At 40.5% G+C, this 18,691-nt stretch overlaps 1 protein-coding gene across 16 annotated transcripts in view; it reads left to right on the top strand.

Moving 5' to 3' along the window:
- The window catches only part of ANKS1B (ankyrin repeat and sterile alpha motif domain containing 1B), an 808,746-nt gene that overhangs the window by 449,092 nt on the left and 340,963 nt on the right, over window positions 1-18,691 (top strand). For 12 of the 16 annotated variants that reach the window (XM_054719398.1, XM_054719397.1, XM_054719396.1 and 9 more), the window contains exon 1: window positions 7,667-7,870. In XM_054719398.1, coding sequence (XP_054575373.1) covers window positions 7,667-7,870 — 204 coding nt within the window. Of the gene's footprint in view, window positions 1-7,666; window positions 7,871-18,691 lie in introns of those variants that run through there. The other 4 variants (XM_054719390.1, XM_054719389.1, XM_054719388.1 and 1 more) reach the window with 1 other exon arrangement.

Below are 18,691 nucleotides of genomic sequence, written 5' to 3'. Positions count from 1 at the left end.
ATGATTATCAGCAAAACCTATGAATAGGTTTGGAAAAGGGCATAATGGTAAAGAAAAAGCATTTTGGAAATTATAGCACATGGTTGTAGGAAAGGGAGAATAGAGAAGAAAAAAATATTCTTAAGGTCTAATTTTACTGGAATAGGAGGGAAACAGAGTGTCTTGAAGGGGGGAAGAATTTTCAAATAATGTTAGAAAAGTGTATCTGCTTTTCAGAGCAGGGAAAGTAAAGTAATCATGAATGGAGTGGAGAAGTATCACAAAATCTCAAAGTTCAAAAGGAAAAAAATGTAATGAGTAGGAATGTCACCAGAACAACAAAACTGAAGAAAAGGAAAATAAGGGTACAAAATTTTAAATAAATATAAACATAAAATAAGATGAAATGTTAAAATGAAGCATGACTGTCATCACCCTAAACTGTATTTGTCCATTAAAATGTAAACCACCAGACTATAGTTTTTTTTTTTACTTTCCATATTAAAAAATAATTAGTTATAGGCTATTTAATACAGGTGTCTTTTTTTTTAATGATCCTTTTTAAAAGTTAAAAATAACAGGGAAAACACCAAAAACATGATCATCAAAGAAAAAAAATTGATCAATTGACTTCATCAAAATATAAAACTAGCTCTGCAGGGAATTATGAAGAGGATCAAGACTGGCTACAGACTGGGAGCAAATATTTGCAAATTAAAAATCCACAAATACCATGTATCTAGAATCTATAAAGAATCCTCAAAATTCAACAATGCAAAAACCAAACAATCCAATTAGAAAATAGGCAAAAGACATGAACAGACATTTTACCAAAAAGCATATGCAGATGGCAAATAAATACACAAAAATATGTTCAACATCATTAGCCATGAGGGAAATGCAAATTAAAACCACAATGAAAAATTACTACACACCTATCAGAATAGCTTAAAAATAAAATAAAATAAAAATCTTTTAAATAGTGGTTACACCAAAGTCTGGTGAAGATGCAAAGAAACTTTATCTCTCATGCATTTCTGGGTGGAATGTAAAATGTTACAACCACTCTGGAAATAATATGACCATTTATTATATAATTAAACGTGTACTTACTGTATGACCCAAGAATTGCACTCTTGGACATTTATCCTACAGAAATGGAAACGTACTAGTATGTTCACAGAAAAACATGTATACCAATGATCATAACAGCTTTATTCATAATAAGCTAAAAGCTGGAAACAACCCAAATGTCTTTCAATGGGTGAATCATTAATCAAACTGTGGTACATCCATACCATGGAATACTATTCAGCAATAAAAAGAAATGAGCTGTTGATACATGGAATAAGTAACATGGATTTCAAGAGAATTGTGCTGAATGAGAAAAGCCCATCCCAAAGCTTACATACTGTATAATTCCATGCAGCTAACATTTTTGAAATGACAAAATGATAGAGGTGGAGAACAGATTAGTAGTTGTAAGTTAGAGAAAGGGACAGATGGCCATGACTATAAAAGAATACCAAGAGGATTCTTGTGATGGTACTATCTTTATCTTGACCATGGTGATGGTTAGACAGTCCACATGTGTTAAAATTGCAAAGGACTAAACACATACATGCACACACACACATATGAGCACATGTGAAACTGGTGAAATCTGAATAAGATCAATGGATTTTATCTATGCCAATTACCTGACTGTGATAGCATACTGTAGGTAGATGTTTACCATTGGGGAAAACTGGGTAAAGTCTATACAGAATTTCTCTCCTATTATCCTATATAATAAAAGGCTAATATGCAAATGACCAAATGGTGGAAAGACCGGTCACTATGATGCGCACTAACCATTGGGGGGCAGACACTCAATGCAAAAACTGCCCCCTGGTGGTCAGTGTGCTTCCACAGGGGGAGCGCCGCTCAGCCAGAAGCCGGGCTCATGGCTGGCAAGCACAGCAGCAGTGGTGGGAGCCTCTCCTGCCTCCATGGCAATGCTAAGGATGTACGACTGACGGCTTAGGCCCACTAAGCTGTCAGTTGGACATCACCCCAGGGCTCCCGGACTGTGAGAGGGTGCAGGCCAGGCTGAGGGACAACCCCCCCCACCCGCCAAGTGCACGGATTTCGTGCACTGGGCCTCTAGTTTCTTATAACTGCATAGGAATTTACAATTAACTCAAAATAAAAAGTGTTTAAAAAGAAAATGAAGGGGTGGGCCTGGAGATAGAATAATTAATAGCATATAGTCAATAAAATAATAGTCAATATTGTGGACTATTATACAGTTATTTCAAAGAATAAATCATAGTTTGTCATTTAATTGGTTGAATTTCCATAAGGCTTTGTTGAATGAGAAAAGTAAGGTTCAGAAAAGTGAATGTGATATGATTCTATTTTTTAAGAACAACTTGCAAAAGTGCCCCCATTTATATATATCATACACACATGCATATATATTTATACATATCTGTGTGTGTTTGAGGAAGAGATTTGGCAATGGGCAAATGTGCATCGAAGATACTAGTTTGTTAACCTGAACCACCTTGAAGAGAGGATGGATAATATAGATATTAGGAAGAAGTAAATAAAAATATTAAAAAAATGAAAATAAACAGAGCACTAAAAACAACGATATACATATAAACAAAACAATATACACATATGTAGTTGTATGTATTTTTTCATATAAATTTAAAGAAACTTTAAGAATTATTCTTATTTTATTACTATTCAATCATTGTAATTTTGAGATATAATTTATATACCATTCAATTCATCCATTTGAGGCATATAAATTCAATGGATTTTAGTATATGTAGAGTTGTGCAACTGTCACCACAATTTTAAAACATTTTCTTAAAAAAGAAACCCCATGTCTATTAATAATCACTCACTATTTACCCCCGAGACTCTCTCCCTCCCCCTAAGTAACCACTAATCTACATTCTGTTCCTATAGATTGGCCTATTCTGGATATTTCATACAAATGGCCTACCACTTAGCTTGTCCTAATGGAGCTACTAGCCTCCTTTTATTTGCTTATCATAAAAAATCTCCATTGTTTTCCATATCCCACTTAGGCTTGAACTTCCTCAGACACAATTTCAAATAAAATCAATTTCTTGGGGTAGAGCTTTAGAGCTCTCTGTACGTAAAAACTGACTCTCCCTTTTGGCAAGGACTTTGAACCATTGTGCAAGGATGGTAGCCTCATCCCTGGTCTTATCATCTCAGCTTGCTTTCTGGGCACAGACCCTCAGCCCTATAGTTAAGTTGGATGAGGGCAGCCAGGGCCTCGCTGTTGCTAGCCAGCCACAGTGGGATAGAGCCTCCACTTTATGAATGGGGGCTGGATGGACAAAGGGAACCCCTGACATTTCAGCCACACACCCACCAGAAATTGAACCTCTGCACCTTAGAGTTAGAAGGAATCAGAAATCTTACTGGCCCGCTCCTTTAGGTAAGTTACTATATCCCATGACGGGAGCTGGGAGCTGGGAGAGACGGAGTCCCATCCTCTGGGGCACACCCACCTAGAGTGCAGTTTCTTTCCAGCTGAGCTGGGGAGGAAAGGGAGGGAGGGAACATGTCATGGCTCCAGGGCCCTAGATTCTCTCTGTTGTTACATGTTTTCATACATTTTCTTTAATAAATATTTCTTCATCTTCTTGTATGTTTTTGAAACAATTTCCAGAGACTCTAAATGGTTGCAATATATATATATATATGTTTGTTTGGCTTGGGATAGAGTCCATGGAGTGTCTTTACATTGTCATTCTGGAAGTGGAACCCCAAGGATTATTTTTTTAAAGACTGTGTCAAAGAAAACTCCCAGCTTCATCACACACCCTGAGCTTCAATTCCCTTATCTATAAATGGGGATCATAATCCACGCCGTGTTGCTCAGGACAGAGTAGCACAGAATAACTGTTAGTTTTTCTCCTTTCCCTGCTCTTATATCACTTTTGGGACTTGGAGAAGTTCTAGTTGAATAAAGGTGTCTGCCCAATAATGAGTTGATATGCTTTAAGAATTTTAAGACTCCAAGAAAGTGTTTCAAGTAAAGTGAGAAATATACTTAGACACTATTTAAAAAATGATCTTTAGACCCAGACCAGGGTTCTTCAGAGGTTTGGCTCAAGGTCCTTTCTTCTCCTTTCCCTCCCTCTTTCCCTCATTCTCTCCTAACTCACTTCCCTCCTGCATTATAATCTTTCACCAACATACGAGAATCACTGAGTAGAAAATGAATGATTGAACAGTTAAAATAATAAAATTCAATCGGGTGTGTATAATGATTTTCAAAGACTGGGCAGTATTCTCTCTGAACTATGTGTTTATACAACAGTCTGGCCCATGGAAAAAAAAAAAACCACCTAGATAGATAGATAGATAGATAGATAGATAGATAGATAGATAGATGATAGATAATAGATAGATAAATAGACTCTATTTTCTTTTCATGAAAGTCATTTCCACTGTCATTCATTCATTTAACAAAGATGATTTAATGCCTATAATGTATCTGGCATTCTTCCCTGTATTTTAGCCCTGGCACATATCTTAAGAGATGAGAGCCCTAGCTGGTTTGGCTCAGTGGATAGAGTGTTGGCCTACAGACTGAAGGGTCCCAGGTTTGATTCTGGTGAAGGGCACATGCCTGGGTTGAGGGCTCAATCCCCAGTAGGCAGCAGATCAGAGGCAGCCGATCAATGATTCTCTCTCATCATTGATGTTTCTGCCTCTCCTTTTCCCTTCCTCTCTGAAATCAATAAAAATATTTTTTTAAAAAGAGAGATGAGATAGGATTTGAGGACCTGGTCAGTCAGCATATGTCTTACCAAGCCAAAACAATATTTCAGTATTTTCTCACTCTTTGTGTAGTTTATTGACCTACTAATAGTTTAAATAATCAGGAGGAACAATATGGATGTGACCCTAGGAAAGATAGTAATTAATACTCAATTTTACTCTACCTCATACCACCTTTAGAGCTGTCCAAGGACAAAGAGTGTTTTGTTTTTAAGTTCTCATACAATTAATGTTTAGCAACCAGAATCTCTTATAATTGATTTCTAGACTGCTACAAACTTTTTGATCTTCTTAAAAGGTCTAGAACCAATCAGGGATAAATTCTAATAGAGTAAAAGAGAGGATGAGGATGATAAAAATTCACCTGAGAATTCTATTTAGAAACCCAACTATCTTCTTTTATAAAGAATTCAGATACTTGGAAAAGATTTCAAAATGAAAATACAATTTTAAATCATAACTAGGAGGATTTTATGTGACATGAGAGTTACATTATTTGGTTTAGCAGATGCATACTGATTCCTTACCATGTGCAATATTAGGAAGAACATTCCTACGTTCAAGAAACAAGTCTTGCACGCTAATAACTATAATGTTAGACAGAAAATATTTGTTATAACAGAGAGCCTAAAAAATGCCACTTAAGACGGATAAGGAAGAGATCCATTCCTGTTAGGGGGCTTAGAAAAGATTTCACAAGGGAAGTGCCATCTGATTCAAAACCAACGAAGGGACAGAAATGTGGGGACAGAATAAAACCAACCGAAGTATGTTACAGGCTGCCTTCAGAGACCAGCCAGTAATCTCACCTGACTGGAACCCAGGGAAAAGGAAATCAAGGTGGGCTATTTGTAATCAATCATAAAGACGCCCCAAAATGTTATCAAGGAAGTTGAGAGTTTATTTTGAAGCCAACTGAAAACCAGGGAAGAGTTTTGGGAAAGGAAGTAATCATCAAACCAGTATCTTAGAGAACTTATTCTGACACCCACACATAAAATAGATTTTTAAAATATTAGAGGTAGGAAGACCCGTGTAGAAGTCACTGTTGCATGGGCCAGGTGGCCTGAACTAAGATCACAGAATTACAGTCAATCAAAGTTCCATACACATGGGACAGGAAATAGAATCAATGGAGCAGAGGCCAGAGACACTGTGGTGAGGGACGGTGGGAACTTGGGGACTGGTGTCCGCAGTGAATGAGAAAGTGTGCTAGGTGCTTTGAGGTTTAATGTCTGTGTGTCAGGGAGGTTGACAATGTTCTTAAAAAGGGAAAGGAAACAGAGAAAGATAAAGTTTGGGGAAAGAAGGAAAATGATATTTCATTTATTCAGTAAATATTTATTGAGCACCTACTATGTGCCGGGCACTGTCCTGGGTGGGGGGAGGGGAGAGGAGAGTTACCTTTAATTTTTAAAACACACTGTTCCCAATCTGTGGGGACTCCAAAGGCAGAGCTGGAGCCAGTGGGTAGAGTCAGGTAGGAAGTAAAATAGCTTTCTAATAAATGGAGTCTTCTTGATAAGTAGTGAGGGCTCCGTTACAGGCAGTATTCAAGCATAAATTAGATGATGGTCTCCCAGGAAGACTGTGACAAGGGGTTCCTGTGGTAAGGGGGAGGTGAGACTAGCCTTTCTGCAAGTCCTTTCCCAGTCTTAAGTAAGAGTCTGTTCTTTCTGATGACCTAGTCCTCTGGGTTCTATTATTAATCTCTCATTTCTCTCAGTTATTAAATAAATTACTCAATCTGTCTGCCATTCAGTAAAACTCACACATTTACATCTGTTATTCTTGAATTATTTTTGGTGAGGGCTCCTCTTCTTTATTAAACAATTGTACCCAGTAATGTTACCTTTACAGCACATTTAGGATGGTAACCCTGGTAGGCTAGGTTATAAATATCAGAGGGGAAAGGGCTTTCTTATGCCTAATAATATTTTTGTTTAGAAGGAGCCATGCAAATGAGAAAGGAATTATCTTGACTTGTAGATTGCGATGCAGTTTCTGTATGTTCCAGTAATTCAAAATGAAAAAGGAATCTCAGAGAGGTTCCTTTATATATATAGCCTGCGAAAGAAAGAGAATAATTATTCTCCAAACATTGCAAAGCTTTAGATCAGAAACATTTATCTCTGCTGCATTTTTAAAAAGAAGAAGAAAGGGAAGGGAAGAAAAGGAGAAAGGGAACCTGTAGTGAGCTCTGCTAAAAGCTATGGTTAAAGCTTTGCATTTCCTGGTGTCTTTTGAAACGTAAAATTCCACAACAAATAGCTCTGTAATGTATAACCGGTATGAAGATTCAATTCAGATTTAAGCACTTTGGTTTGCTTTTGAATCTTGCTATTTTCTGCATTTGTTTTGACTGCTCTCATCATTCAAGATTGACGCTTGGATGGGTGTGTAGGAGGAAGCAGCTTACAGCTTGCAGACAAAAAAAAAAAAATCTGCCTTATCTGATGGCTATTATTGAAAATGCGAGGTGTAGCCTGGGCTGGGTAATGAAGGGGAGCGAGCGAGGGGGAGCAGGGAGCATGGAGCTGCATACTGATGAGTGTAGGAGTACTTGATAAAGAGAATTCTGGCTGCTGGCCGTGCACTGCTCATTGTGGAGTACTCCAACAATCACATAGCACGCAGACCAGCCTCGGCCGACAGCTTGCTATGCCTTCTCCTGCTGCCTGGTTCTGGGGGCTGTATGACGTCCTGGTCGGTAGTAAAGATTAATATGTGAGAAATGTGGAGCTAGGATCAAGTCAGACTCCACAGCCTGCCTGGCAAACTATGTGTTACTTCTGACTTTGCTCTCTCGCGCCGGGAACGCTAATCTGTCAAGCTGGCGGGCTCCTTTGATAGCAACTTTCCCAGGAGCATGATGTGGCAATGCCACCTCTCAGCCCAGGACTACCGCTATTACCCCGTGGACGGCTACTCCCTGCTTAAACGCTTCCCTCTTCATCCTCTTACAGGACCCAGATGCCCTGTGCAAACAGTGGGACAATGGTTGGAAAGCATTGGGCTACCTCAGTACGAGAACCACCTGATGGCTAATGGATTTGACAATGTGCAGTTTATGGTAAGACGCTCTCTGTGTCCGCAGAGCTGCCTTTTGTCTGTCTTTGCTTCTCATGTGTCTGACATGGCTCAGAAGCAGCCCGATTCGCACCAAAACCGGTCAGTTTTATGTCTGTAACGGCATCGGGAAAGGGGATGCCCTCAGGGCTGAACTTACTGTGTACATAGAGACACTTGCTGAGAAATGAGATCTAGAGGCGTCCATGTGCGTGTGTCTGATGTGAATGAACCGGTGAGAGGACTATTTATAGGCAGTGAGAGGAGATGAACATGTGTGTCCTCCCTTCCATTCTTTGTGTGATTTTCATAAATTTGCAGCCTGTGAATTCCCTGGGTCGATCAGTGCCCTCTTCAGTGGATTCCGGGTGCCTAAAAACATAGGATTTCGTGTGAGCATCAGCAGTTAGGGGTTCAGTAGACAACGTGTTATGTTGACAGTGTGAAGATCATTTGTTTCCTGATCATTGTTCGATGATAGGCAGTTTAAGTTGTGTTATCGAACGACCTTTAGTTCCTTAGCAAACTGTTTCAGACGGTCCATTAAGGAGAGCATTCACTTACTTACACATGCTGATTGAGGAGCATGGAAGTATTGTTTGTTACTTTAGGGAAAAACAAACACTTCCATCAGTTAGCTGTCGATATTCCGAAGGAGAGGCTAATGGACTGAGCACATTCATGTACTTCTGAATACTGGTCTGCATGCAGTCTAAACCCGGTGTGGTGTGTGCGAACTTCTCACGGCGGTGAATATAGGTGAGGAAGGAGGATAGGGAGAGGTGCAGACAGGCGATCCAGCTTTCTAATCATTTACACGCCTCCCTGGGTGCTCATCACTTTCCCTTGTTAAGCTACGTCACCGTCCTTATTACCTTACCTTGCTTTTAAGGTCCCAGCACACACATTGCCTATCCCTAAATTCAGAGAGAGAGAGCTTCATAACATAGGCATGTAGCGAGCAAATGTAGAACTAATGAATAGCTATTTCTAAATAAATTGCCGGAGCCAACACCTGAGGCTTATTAACACCAGAATGGATAACAAAACACGGAGAGCTAGTTATGTCTTTGTATCTCCATTGGAGATTCTTTTTCTCCAAGCCTGACTTGACTGTTATTACAGATTTGAAAATCATTCAAATTGTCCAACTTCTGCCTCTTCTCCAAAAAAGGTGTATGCCCCGTGAGCTTTTTAAAAAAGCTACTAAATGCATCAAGACATATGAGCTCTAAGTAATTGTATACATTGAACTCTTTAGGAACCTTTTTTTTTTTTTTGCAATGAGATGTGCAGCTACTGTATTTTTTCTCATGTTTAAGAATACCATCACTAATTAGACAGAAACGATATTGTGGGTATTGAAATATGAAAAAAAAAAGAAATTTCTTCAATTGCTGTGAGAGTCTTAGGATACTGAGCAGATTTAGGATACTACACAGATGACACCAGGAATTAGAGGAACTATCAAACAGAATGAAAATCTTTGCGTCGATACTTATGTTTACTGCACATTTTGATAAGTATGCTTTCTCCCTATCTCTACTTGAGATAAGACTTTCTCATTCCTACTCCTCAAACTCTCGTCCAAATTTATTCTGGTCCCATGAAAAGTGAGGTAGTTTTTTGGGTTCTCTGGAATATTTGGCTGCTTTGAAAGATTTTAATTCAGCATAATTTTCCCCTGAATTTTAAACACTTTTCAGCAAATATAATCCTCCTTTGAAAGCCTGGAACTGAAAGGTTAATCAAACAGGTTTCAAATAAGCATTTGGAAATTGTAAAAACATTCATGAATGGAATATGTATGAGCACTCCAAAATGCATCTGGGAGGCAAAAATCCTGTACCTACATAACGAAACCAAGGTCTGATCTCCTCCATAGATTATTGTCTTTATTTTTTCAATTTGAAGTATTCCCAGGATTGTGTATAATTTTCCAGAAATTAAGAAAACATGGTTAATTCAGATAAGTCAGGCAAATACTTTCTTCATGGGACAGGATCAATTTTAAAAGCTTTGAATTATCATTTAGAGGAATTAGTTATGAAAAGGAAGCAAATCATAAAATGGTTGTCATCAATTATTGCTTAGTATGCTGCTATCATTTATTTGCTACCACTATCATAAAAAATCAATTTCTGCCTTTATAAAAATTATTTCTTGATCTCCATAATCTAATTTATTTCATTATGAACTTAGTTAAAGTACACTGATATGCTCAGGCCATTTTAAGAAACAGATTTCATTAATGTGGGGGAAAATGTTAGATCTGCTCAGTCTCTACTCGGTATCATAGTCTAGCTTTTGTTTTTCTTGAAGCACATTCTGACCTGCATTTATTCATCCTGTTGCCTAAGCAACAAGCACCACACTTCTATTAACTATGATGTAGTGCAGGTCTTATTAGCTTTTTAGAGCCACACAGTGCAGACATCAAAAGGATATAATTAATATTCGTTAAAGCATCATAGTTATAGATCCATCCATAGAGATATACTTTACTTAGGAAACATTCTCAAGAGTTAAATTTTTTATTTAATTAGTATTTCATTAATGAATGGGAGTTTTAAAGAATCCATGTAAGTAACTTTCAAAGTATTTCTTGAAAGCTTTAACAAAATGTTTTGCTCATTCTTTTCTACATACTCTCACACATAAACACATAGTTTCTCTACATTGCTATAATTAACTTTAATAAAGATTTCTTACATCCATTCCTAGACATGGTTAGAAAAGAAGGATCCCCATTTATTTTTAAATATCTGTCAATTATGGCTTCTCCTGTGGTCTCTTGTCCTTGTCCTTGATTTTATTGATGTGTGAATCTGAAAGGCAAAATTCTAAAGTTTGTCTTTATGTATCTGGTTCTGGTTTGCAGAACAGGTGTACACACAGCCTTGACCCTTCTGTATCCTTAAATATATAAGATAAATGAAAATTGATGTAATCAATGAGTAGCTACAAAAGTGCATCAGGTCGCGTAAGACTTTGGGAAAGTCAAATCTGTGTTGCAATCATAAACCCCTTCCACACAGCATCCTTTGTCGAAAGACTTATGCAGGCCCCCCCTCTGCCTGTGCATCCCCTTCGAATGGTGCATCAGCTCCCTCCCAGTTAGGCATGTGTGCCTGCTACTTGCTAGCCTCTGGGACTGCAGCCTCCTGGTCCTCTGACATCCCACCTATTTTGCCCACGTTTGCAACATATAGAATGTATCTAAGTTTCAAAGTTACTTTTTTTTTTCACCAAGGAGTTTAGGTATGAAATGATTATCATACAAAATGCACATACTTAGCTACTTCCTTATTCTATATGTTTCTGTCATCATCTCTATTTTTTTCAAGTCTGATGACTGCTTCCTTAATTTTAAGTCTCAAACTATCTATTCTTATCTTGATGACTGTTCATTTGTCCTCTCCAGCCTTCCCCCTCCAGACTGCAATTTCCTTCCCTTCCCTTCTTTTATCCCCAAAGGTCTAACTCAATCCCTGCCTTATTTATATAGTTTTCCATAATGGCTCCAGTCCTCAGCAGCCCCCCTCTTCTCTGAAATCATGTAGTGGTTGTATTTGGTATGAAAAATTACCTTTGGCATGCCATTATTCACTCTAGGATTAGGAGTTAACTTTTCACTTGTATATATCTTGTCTCCTCAACTAGACCGGATGCTTCAAGTCCACGTTCTGTGTATTCAATTTTCTGTATTATTTTTTTCTGAAAGATTTTTCAGTCTTATTTTTTTCCTTTTAATTTTATTTTGCATTGGTTTCAGGTGTACAGCTTAGTGGTTAGACAATCATATACTTTACACAGTGTTCCCTCAATATTTCTAGTACCCCAACTGGCACCCTACAGAGTTATTGCAATTTTATGAACTATATTCCCTATTCTTTACTTTACATCCTTGGGACTGTTTTGTAGCTACCAATTTGTACTTCTTAATCCCTTCACCTCTTTCACCCAGGCCTCCAGCCCCGCTCCCTGTATTCAATTTCCTTGCCTCTCTCACAACTCCTAGCATGATGCTGTGTACATAGAAATCTCCCATACACACTGAATGCATAGCAGATTGTTGTAGATGGACCTTCCAACCTCATTTTTAATCCAGAAGCCTTGTTTTGACAGTGGGAACATGGAGCACTAGTATTCTTCATTTATTAATGCAGCAAATGCTGCTTAAATATTTTCTATGTTCTAGGGACAGTGTTAAATACTAGTGGTGTAACAATGAACATACACGATCCTTGACCTCCAGCAGGTTACAGGATTGCCCTCAGACCTGTCATATTATTTGCATGAACATTGCACACACCTTCTTTTATTTGCTCATACACACACTACATCATGGGGATCTTACCCCCATCCTTTCAGATAATCACCATCTTTCAGCATATTACTTACTAGCAACTGCTTTTCCAGCAACAAATTACAGTAGGCAATGAAAAGATAAAATCTATGGTAGTGTGGAGCAAAGGAAGATAAAGATACTGATAACGTCAAAACACTGGTAGTGTTACTGTAGATTTATAGACCAAAGACTGAATTAGGAAGTTTATATTACTTGGAGGAGGACTGACTCATAGCCTCACCAGAGTAACTAGCTGACAGTTATATTTGTAAACTCTAATCAAAAGGGGGAAAGCCTTGGTCAGGTGGCTCAGTTGGTTGGAGTGCCATCCTGTACATCAAAAGGCTGCGGGTTCAATTCACTGTCAGGGCACATACCTAGGTTGTGGGTTTGATCCCCAGTTGGGGCATGTGTGGATCTCTCTCTCTCTCTCTCTCTCTCTCTCTCTCTCTCTCTCTCTCCCCTATCTCTCTTCTCTCTCTCTTTCTCTCTCTCTATCTCCTTAAAATCCTTGGGTGAGGATAAAAAGGGGGGGTGAAATTATACCAAATTATCTTTTTTAGCATCTACTGTGTTCCTACTAATTGCCCTCTAGGTTGACTAGGAATGCTTTGACCATTATTAAAATGTTCAAAATGCAGCCTTTACAGAGTAAGAAATAAAAGTACCACCAGGAGCCTTATGTGAATTGGCATTTTTGTACACTTGGTGGGTAGCATTCATAAAAAAAAAAATGTCCCAAAGGTTAGAGAGGGTACTGCGTATTAGGCTCTGAAGTGGTGCCACAGAGCTCTTAGAAAAGTCATCCATTTTAACAAAAGATTTGAGCAAGATTCATCTGACCAGTATGTAACTGAAAAATTTCACCATTTTTATGGTGCATTTTACATGCTAATGGACTCACTTCCCTTTTCATCTTTCACATAACTTTTCTGTAATAAGAGCACCATTTATGGTTGACCTGATAAAATGACCTTTTAAGTATCTTAGCATCAAATCATGATCCAAGGAAGAAGTTAAACTTGTGAAGCAGAAAAATAAATTATCCCCTACAGGGTAAGACTAATAGTCCCCATGATGATTTCTTGTTTCAAATATTGTTTAAGAAAATGTTATAAAGTTACTGTGTTTTAAAGGCACAAGAGGAAAAAAAATACCTTCCACACTCTCCACATCTTCCTGTTTCTGATATAGGTGAGGCTCTGGGTTGAGTGGGTTGCTTTATATTGAAAGTTCAGCTTTAATTCTTCAAACTCATTTAGGCCAGTAGTTACACACCCACTTTTGCAAAACATAAAAGACATTGTGTTTTTCAACTGCAGGCATTTAATGTCTCTTGGTATCCAAAGGGGAGTATAAATGGTGATGGAAGGAGACTTGACTGTGAGTGGTGAACACACAATACAATATACAGATGACGTAGTATAGAATTGTACACCTAAAACCTATCTAATTTTATTAACCAGTGTCACCCCAGTAACAATTTTTAAAAAGTCTGTTGGTATCCAAGAGTCAAAGCCAGGAGGGAGTTATTCTTTTTCTGGACAACAGCTTAATCACAAATGTGATAGGCAACAGCCTTGTCGTGGTGTGAGAGAGAACTAAAGACTTCTCATTTCCTCTGTCTTGCTTCTCTATGATTCGGTTTACTCATCTGTAAAATCAATCTAATGAGGATCTGGGAGCAAGGTTCTTTGGGCTTGTTATTTAATATTTTGAGCTCTTTAAAGATGCAGGGTACAACTCTGGTGCTGGCAGAGCGATTAATTCTTCGTGTAGATCTCATTAGCCTGAAAAAGACGCTGATTGCTTGTGCAGTAGAAAGTCAGACAGGAGGGCATGTTCAGGGATGACCACCTTCGGAGAGTAGCTTTCGGAAATGACATTGGCCACAATCATCGCTGGTGATACCACGGATAGTCTTTTCGTCCACCTGGAAGTTCCTCCGATTACACGTTTAAGCACTACAATGCGCTGCCCCATTTTCTGATAATGCAGTACCACAACTCCCATGACTAAGGCTGACATGCATTGTCTTTTAATTTAGTCATCCGGCATGGCTGCATAATTGGATCTTCACTGTTGCTTCCAATGACCAGGTATTTGGGATGAGTAATTTACTTGATGAATCAGAAAATGTATTAAAACTGCTGAATTACAGCCTCGTTAAGAAATCCAGCCACAGTCACATTTCTTTGCTTCTTTAAGAGGACAGTCTCTCAAACAAGCGTTCAGTGGCAGCGATCTTCACTGTCTCACTTCTGGTCAGCTCCGAAAGCCTTATAATCCTGCCTCCTTCCCAACGCTTCTGCTGAAATTGTCCTCTTTTAAGTCAGCTGTGACCTGCTTTTTGTCCAACCCCAACCCCCTTCTCCCCCTCACTTCATTTCTCTTTGCCTTCTTTACAATGTCTGGTTTTTACTATCTACTCCTTATTAACATGTACTCCCTTACTCATTTTTATTGGGGTTCTGTGACATTTTACTGCCTTTCCCAATCATTTCTATTCTCCTCCTCCTCCTCCTGCCTCTACATGTGTGTGATGCTCTGCCTGTCCATCCGGTAGGGAGATCATTGGTTCTCATAGATCCAAAGCTGTCCCTACTCTTCACCTCTTTCTGCCTGGCTTCCAGTTGCTGTCCAAGCTACTTAATAAGCATTTCCATATACATGTGTGCATTTAGCACAGAGCTGTCATAGAATAAATTCCCAACAAATGTTAAGTATTATACAGCCAGAGTGATCTTTCTTAAGCACATATTTGCTTTAGCACTACCCTGTTTACAGTAATTCATTGATTCTCGGCTCCGTATGGGACATTACATTTCCAAAATCCTTCAGATGACTTTCACATGCAGATACCTTATGACCTGCCTGAGCCCAACGTATTTTCCAGCCTCATCTGCTACCATTTCCTCTCCAAACTGCACATTTTTCTTGCTTGGCCTTTGCATGTGCTGCTCTCTCCGCCGGGAACGACCTTGCTTCCCCTCTTCACTCCTTGTTATCTTTTAGTTCTTAGCCTAGTTGTCCCTTCTTCTAGCTGTCACTTCTCCCCAACCCTCCTTCTGTAGTTCCCTGTCTTGCCACTGATCTCACTATATTACCTATTTCCTTGTCCACCACCTCGGCCACACACAAACACTGGAACCGGGGTTGGCAGACTTGTTCGGTAAAAAGCCAAGTAGTAAACATTTTAGGCTTTTGAAGCCACGTGGTCCCTGTTGCAACTATTCAGCTCTGCTCTTGTAGCATGAAAGCTGCCGTAGACGATCCGAAAGCGATGGGCGTGGCTGTGTTCCAACACTTTATTTACAAAAACAGGCAGATTTGGTCAATGGGTCACAGTTCACTTCCCCCCCCCCCCCCCCACTGATGTTTAACTCCTTGAGAATTAGAAATTATGCTTTGATCCTCTATATCCCCATGGCTTACATATGTAGACACGGTAACCACTTGATGAAAGGAGGAAGGAAGAACAAATAAGGATGGGGGAAAGGAAAGAAAGAAAGGGGAAGGAGAAAGGGAGTGAGGGAATCAGGCAGGTGGCCACAGCAAGGTTCCAGGCCTGTTAGTTTAAGGAGAATGCAGATAATAGCTGAGGATATTTAGACTTGACGTCCAGCTTTCGGGAGTCTGACAAGAGTGAGAGAGAGTGTTTTTGTTCTAACCAATCAGCCTGGAGTATATTTTCAGCAAAGGAACTGCATGGGCATAGAAACTAGGAAAACACAGCTGCAGAGGAAGCCCGCTGGTCCCTCTGGTTGGAATTCCTTTCTCTTGCTCTTCACCTAATTGTGCGGTATTGTTCAGGATTCAGCTTAAACATCACTTCCTCTAGGAAGTATTTCCTAATACCATCCTGTTATCTGGCTGGCAAAACTGACCCATTCCTGTGCACTCCTGGCCCTATGCTGGTCCTTATTATACTGCATTGCAATTTCATTATCTGTTCAGATATCTGCCTCCCACCCTATAAAGTGTCCTTAGAGGCAGAGATGGGGGTCTTGTTTATCTTTGTATTTCTAAAGCCTAGCATGGTACCTGGCATATAGTAGAATCTCAATAAAGATTGATTGAATGGAATTCTTAAGTTCCATTCAGTTTCACTTAAATTAGCCCCTGAAATTCTTATCATATCCCCATCACTAAGTATTGCTATCTTCATATTTATAAACTAGTGGCCCAGTGCACGAAATTCGTGCACATTGAAAGGGAATTAATTAGAGGAAATATTTTAATATTGCTATTTGTCCTTTCTCTATAATAGAAGTGTCAGAGATGAAAGAAAATTAGTAAAATGTATATGAAAATATTCCTCCTGTCAGAGTCTGGGGCGTGCCACGGGACCCAGAGTCAAGTCCCCACCCACCTGCATGTTCTTCAAAATCATGTGAGATCAGACCCGGCAGGCGCCACCCCCACTGGATGAGATCCAGACCTGGCCTGCCCCACCCCCATCAAGCCCCGCCAGGTGGGGGTGCAGCCTCAGGTCCCCAGCCCGGTGATGGGCGGGGGGTCGCAGCCTCAGGTCCCCTGTCAAGCCCCACTGGGTGGAGGGCACACCCTCAGGTCCCCCAGCCTGGCACCAGGGTGGGGGGCATGGCCTGAGGTCCCTAATCAAGCCCCGCTGGGTGGGGGGTACGGCCTGAGGTCCCCTGACCCAGTGCCAAGGTGGCGGGGGGGCATGGCCTGAGGTTCTCCAGCCCAGGCTGGGGCAGGGGGTGCGCCTTGAGGTCCCCCATCAAGCCCTTCCCAGTGGGGAACACAGTCTGAGATTACCCCGTCAAGCCCTGCCGGGTTGGGGGCACACCTTGAGGTCTCCCACCAAGCGCTACCAGGTGGGGGATGAGGCCTGAGATTCCCTATCAAGCCCCGCTGGGCGGGAGGGTGTGGTATGAGATCCTCTGTCAAGCCCTGCTGGGTGGGGGGTGCAGCCTCAGGTCCCCCGGACTGGTGCCAGGAGGGGGGCGCAGCCTCATGTCCCCCAGTGCCGGGGCTGGGGGAGCAGCCTGAGGTCCCCTGCCCTGGCCCAGCACCATGCAGCCTCAGGTCCCTGCTGATTGCTCGTTAAGGCTCATTACGGGAACACAGCCTCTGCTGTGGGTGCAGCCATCTTGTGTTACAGAAACCCCGCCTCCGCTCTGGCTGCCGCCATCTTTGTGATGGTGTGATGGTCAATTTTCATATTCCCTCTTTATTAGATAAGATGAAGAAATCCTCATATTTATAAATGAAGAAAGGGTGACACAAAAAGTTTAGAAAAACCCTGTACACCTAAGTTTTGAAACCAAACCAAAAAAGGACTTAAAAGTCCCTGCTCAATTCACTAAGACCACATTGTGTCATCCTTCCACCCCTTCATTCATTCAGCAAATGTTTGTAGAGCACCTGCTAGATTGTAGACACTGAACAGAACACTGGTCCTGCCCTTGAAGCACTCCTGGTTTGTCATACTTCCTGTCCTTTAAGCGACTTATTTGTCTTACATCTCCTTACCTTTTCACCTCATCCCCACTGCTTCTCGAGAGAGCCTCTACTTTAACCAGATCAGAACCCTCACTGCCAAACAAATATAAACCTTCACTTTTGTTCATGGTTTCCCTCCGACCTAACATAGCCTATATTATATCCTCCAAATTGCTTATTCAAGAAAGACCCATTCCTCAAGGCCTTGGTCCCTCCTCCTGCTCTGTGGAGCCTTTCACTGCTGAACTGGACCCTGCCCCCCTCTCCAGCTTCACCTCTTACCCTGGTAAGCTCTGGCCATGTTGAATGACTTAGAATCCTAAACTATGCCACACTTGCTTACGGATCCATGTCTCTGCACACATTGTATCTGATGTATACTGTTCTCTGTCCAGGACACTGCCTTCCTATACTCATTCTGACCCTGGGAAACTCTTACTTAAAAATCCCAGCTCAGAGGTTCCTTCTGGGGAGGCTTGTAGTGAATTATTTGGTATTGCTCAACTATCCTTCAGTGGCCTCCCATGACACCCTGTACCATGTACCTGCTCCTACCTAACATAGCCTATAGCCTACAAATATATGTCTATTGGAGCAGGCTTCTCCTACAGGGCTGAATTATCTGCTTCTTTACTTAACTCCTTCTTGGCTTGTGTTATTTTCCCAGTCAGTAGCACACAATATGTCCTTGTATAGTTTGCTAGGGCTGCCATAACAAAGTGCAACAAACTGGGTGGCATGAACTACAGATCCTCTTCTTATAAGGTAGCAGTCATATTGGATTAAGGTTCACCCTAGTGACCTTATTTTAACTTGATTACCTCTGTAATGACCTTATCTCCAAATATGGTCACATTCTGGGGTATTGAGCATTAGGACTTCAACATAAAAATGTGGGGGGAGCACAGTTCAGCCCATAACAGTCCTCCATAAATGAGTGTGTACATGCATCCTTTGTCTATTATCTCTCACGTTGCCAAGTACAGTCTGCATGGTCATGCAATA

This window comes from Eptesicus fuscus, chromosome 7 (genome assembly GCF_027574615.1).
Source record: "Eptesicus fuscus isolate TK198812 chromosome 7, DD_ASM_mEF_20220401, whole genome shotgun sequence".
Classification (NCBI taxonomy): domain Eukaryota; kingdom Metazoa; phylum Chordata; class Mammalia; order Chiroptera; family Vespertilionidae; genus Eptesicus; species Eptesicus fuscus.
Note: the sequence above shows the minus strand (reverse complement) of the source record. Positions and strands in the feature narration are given on the sequence as shown.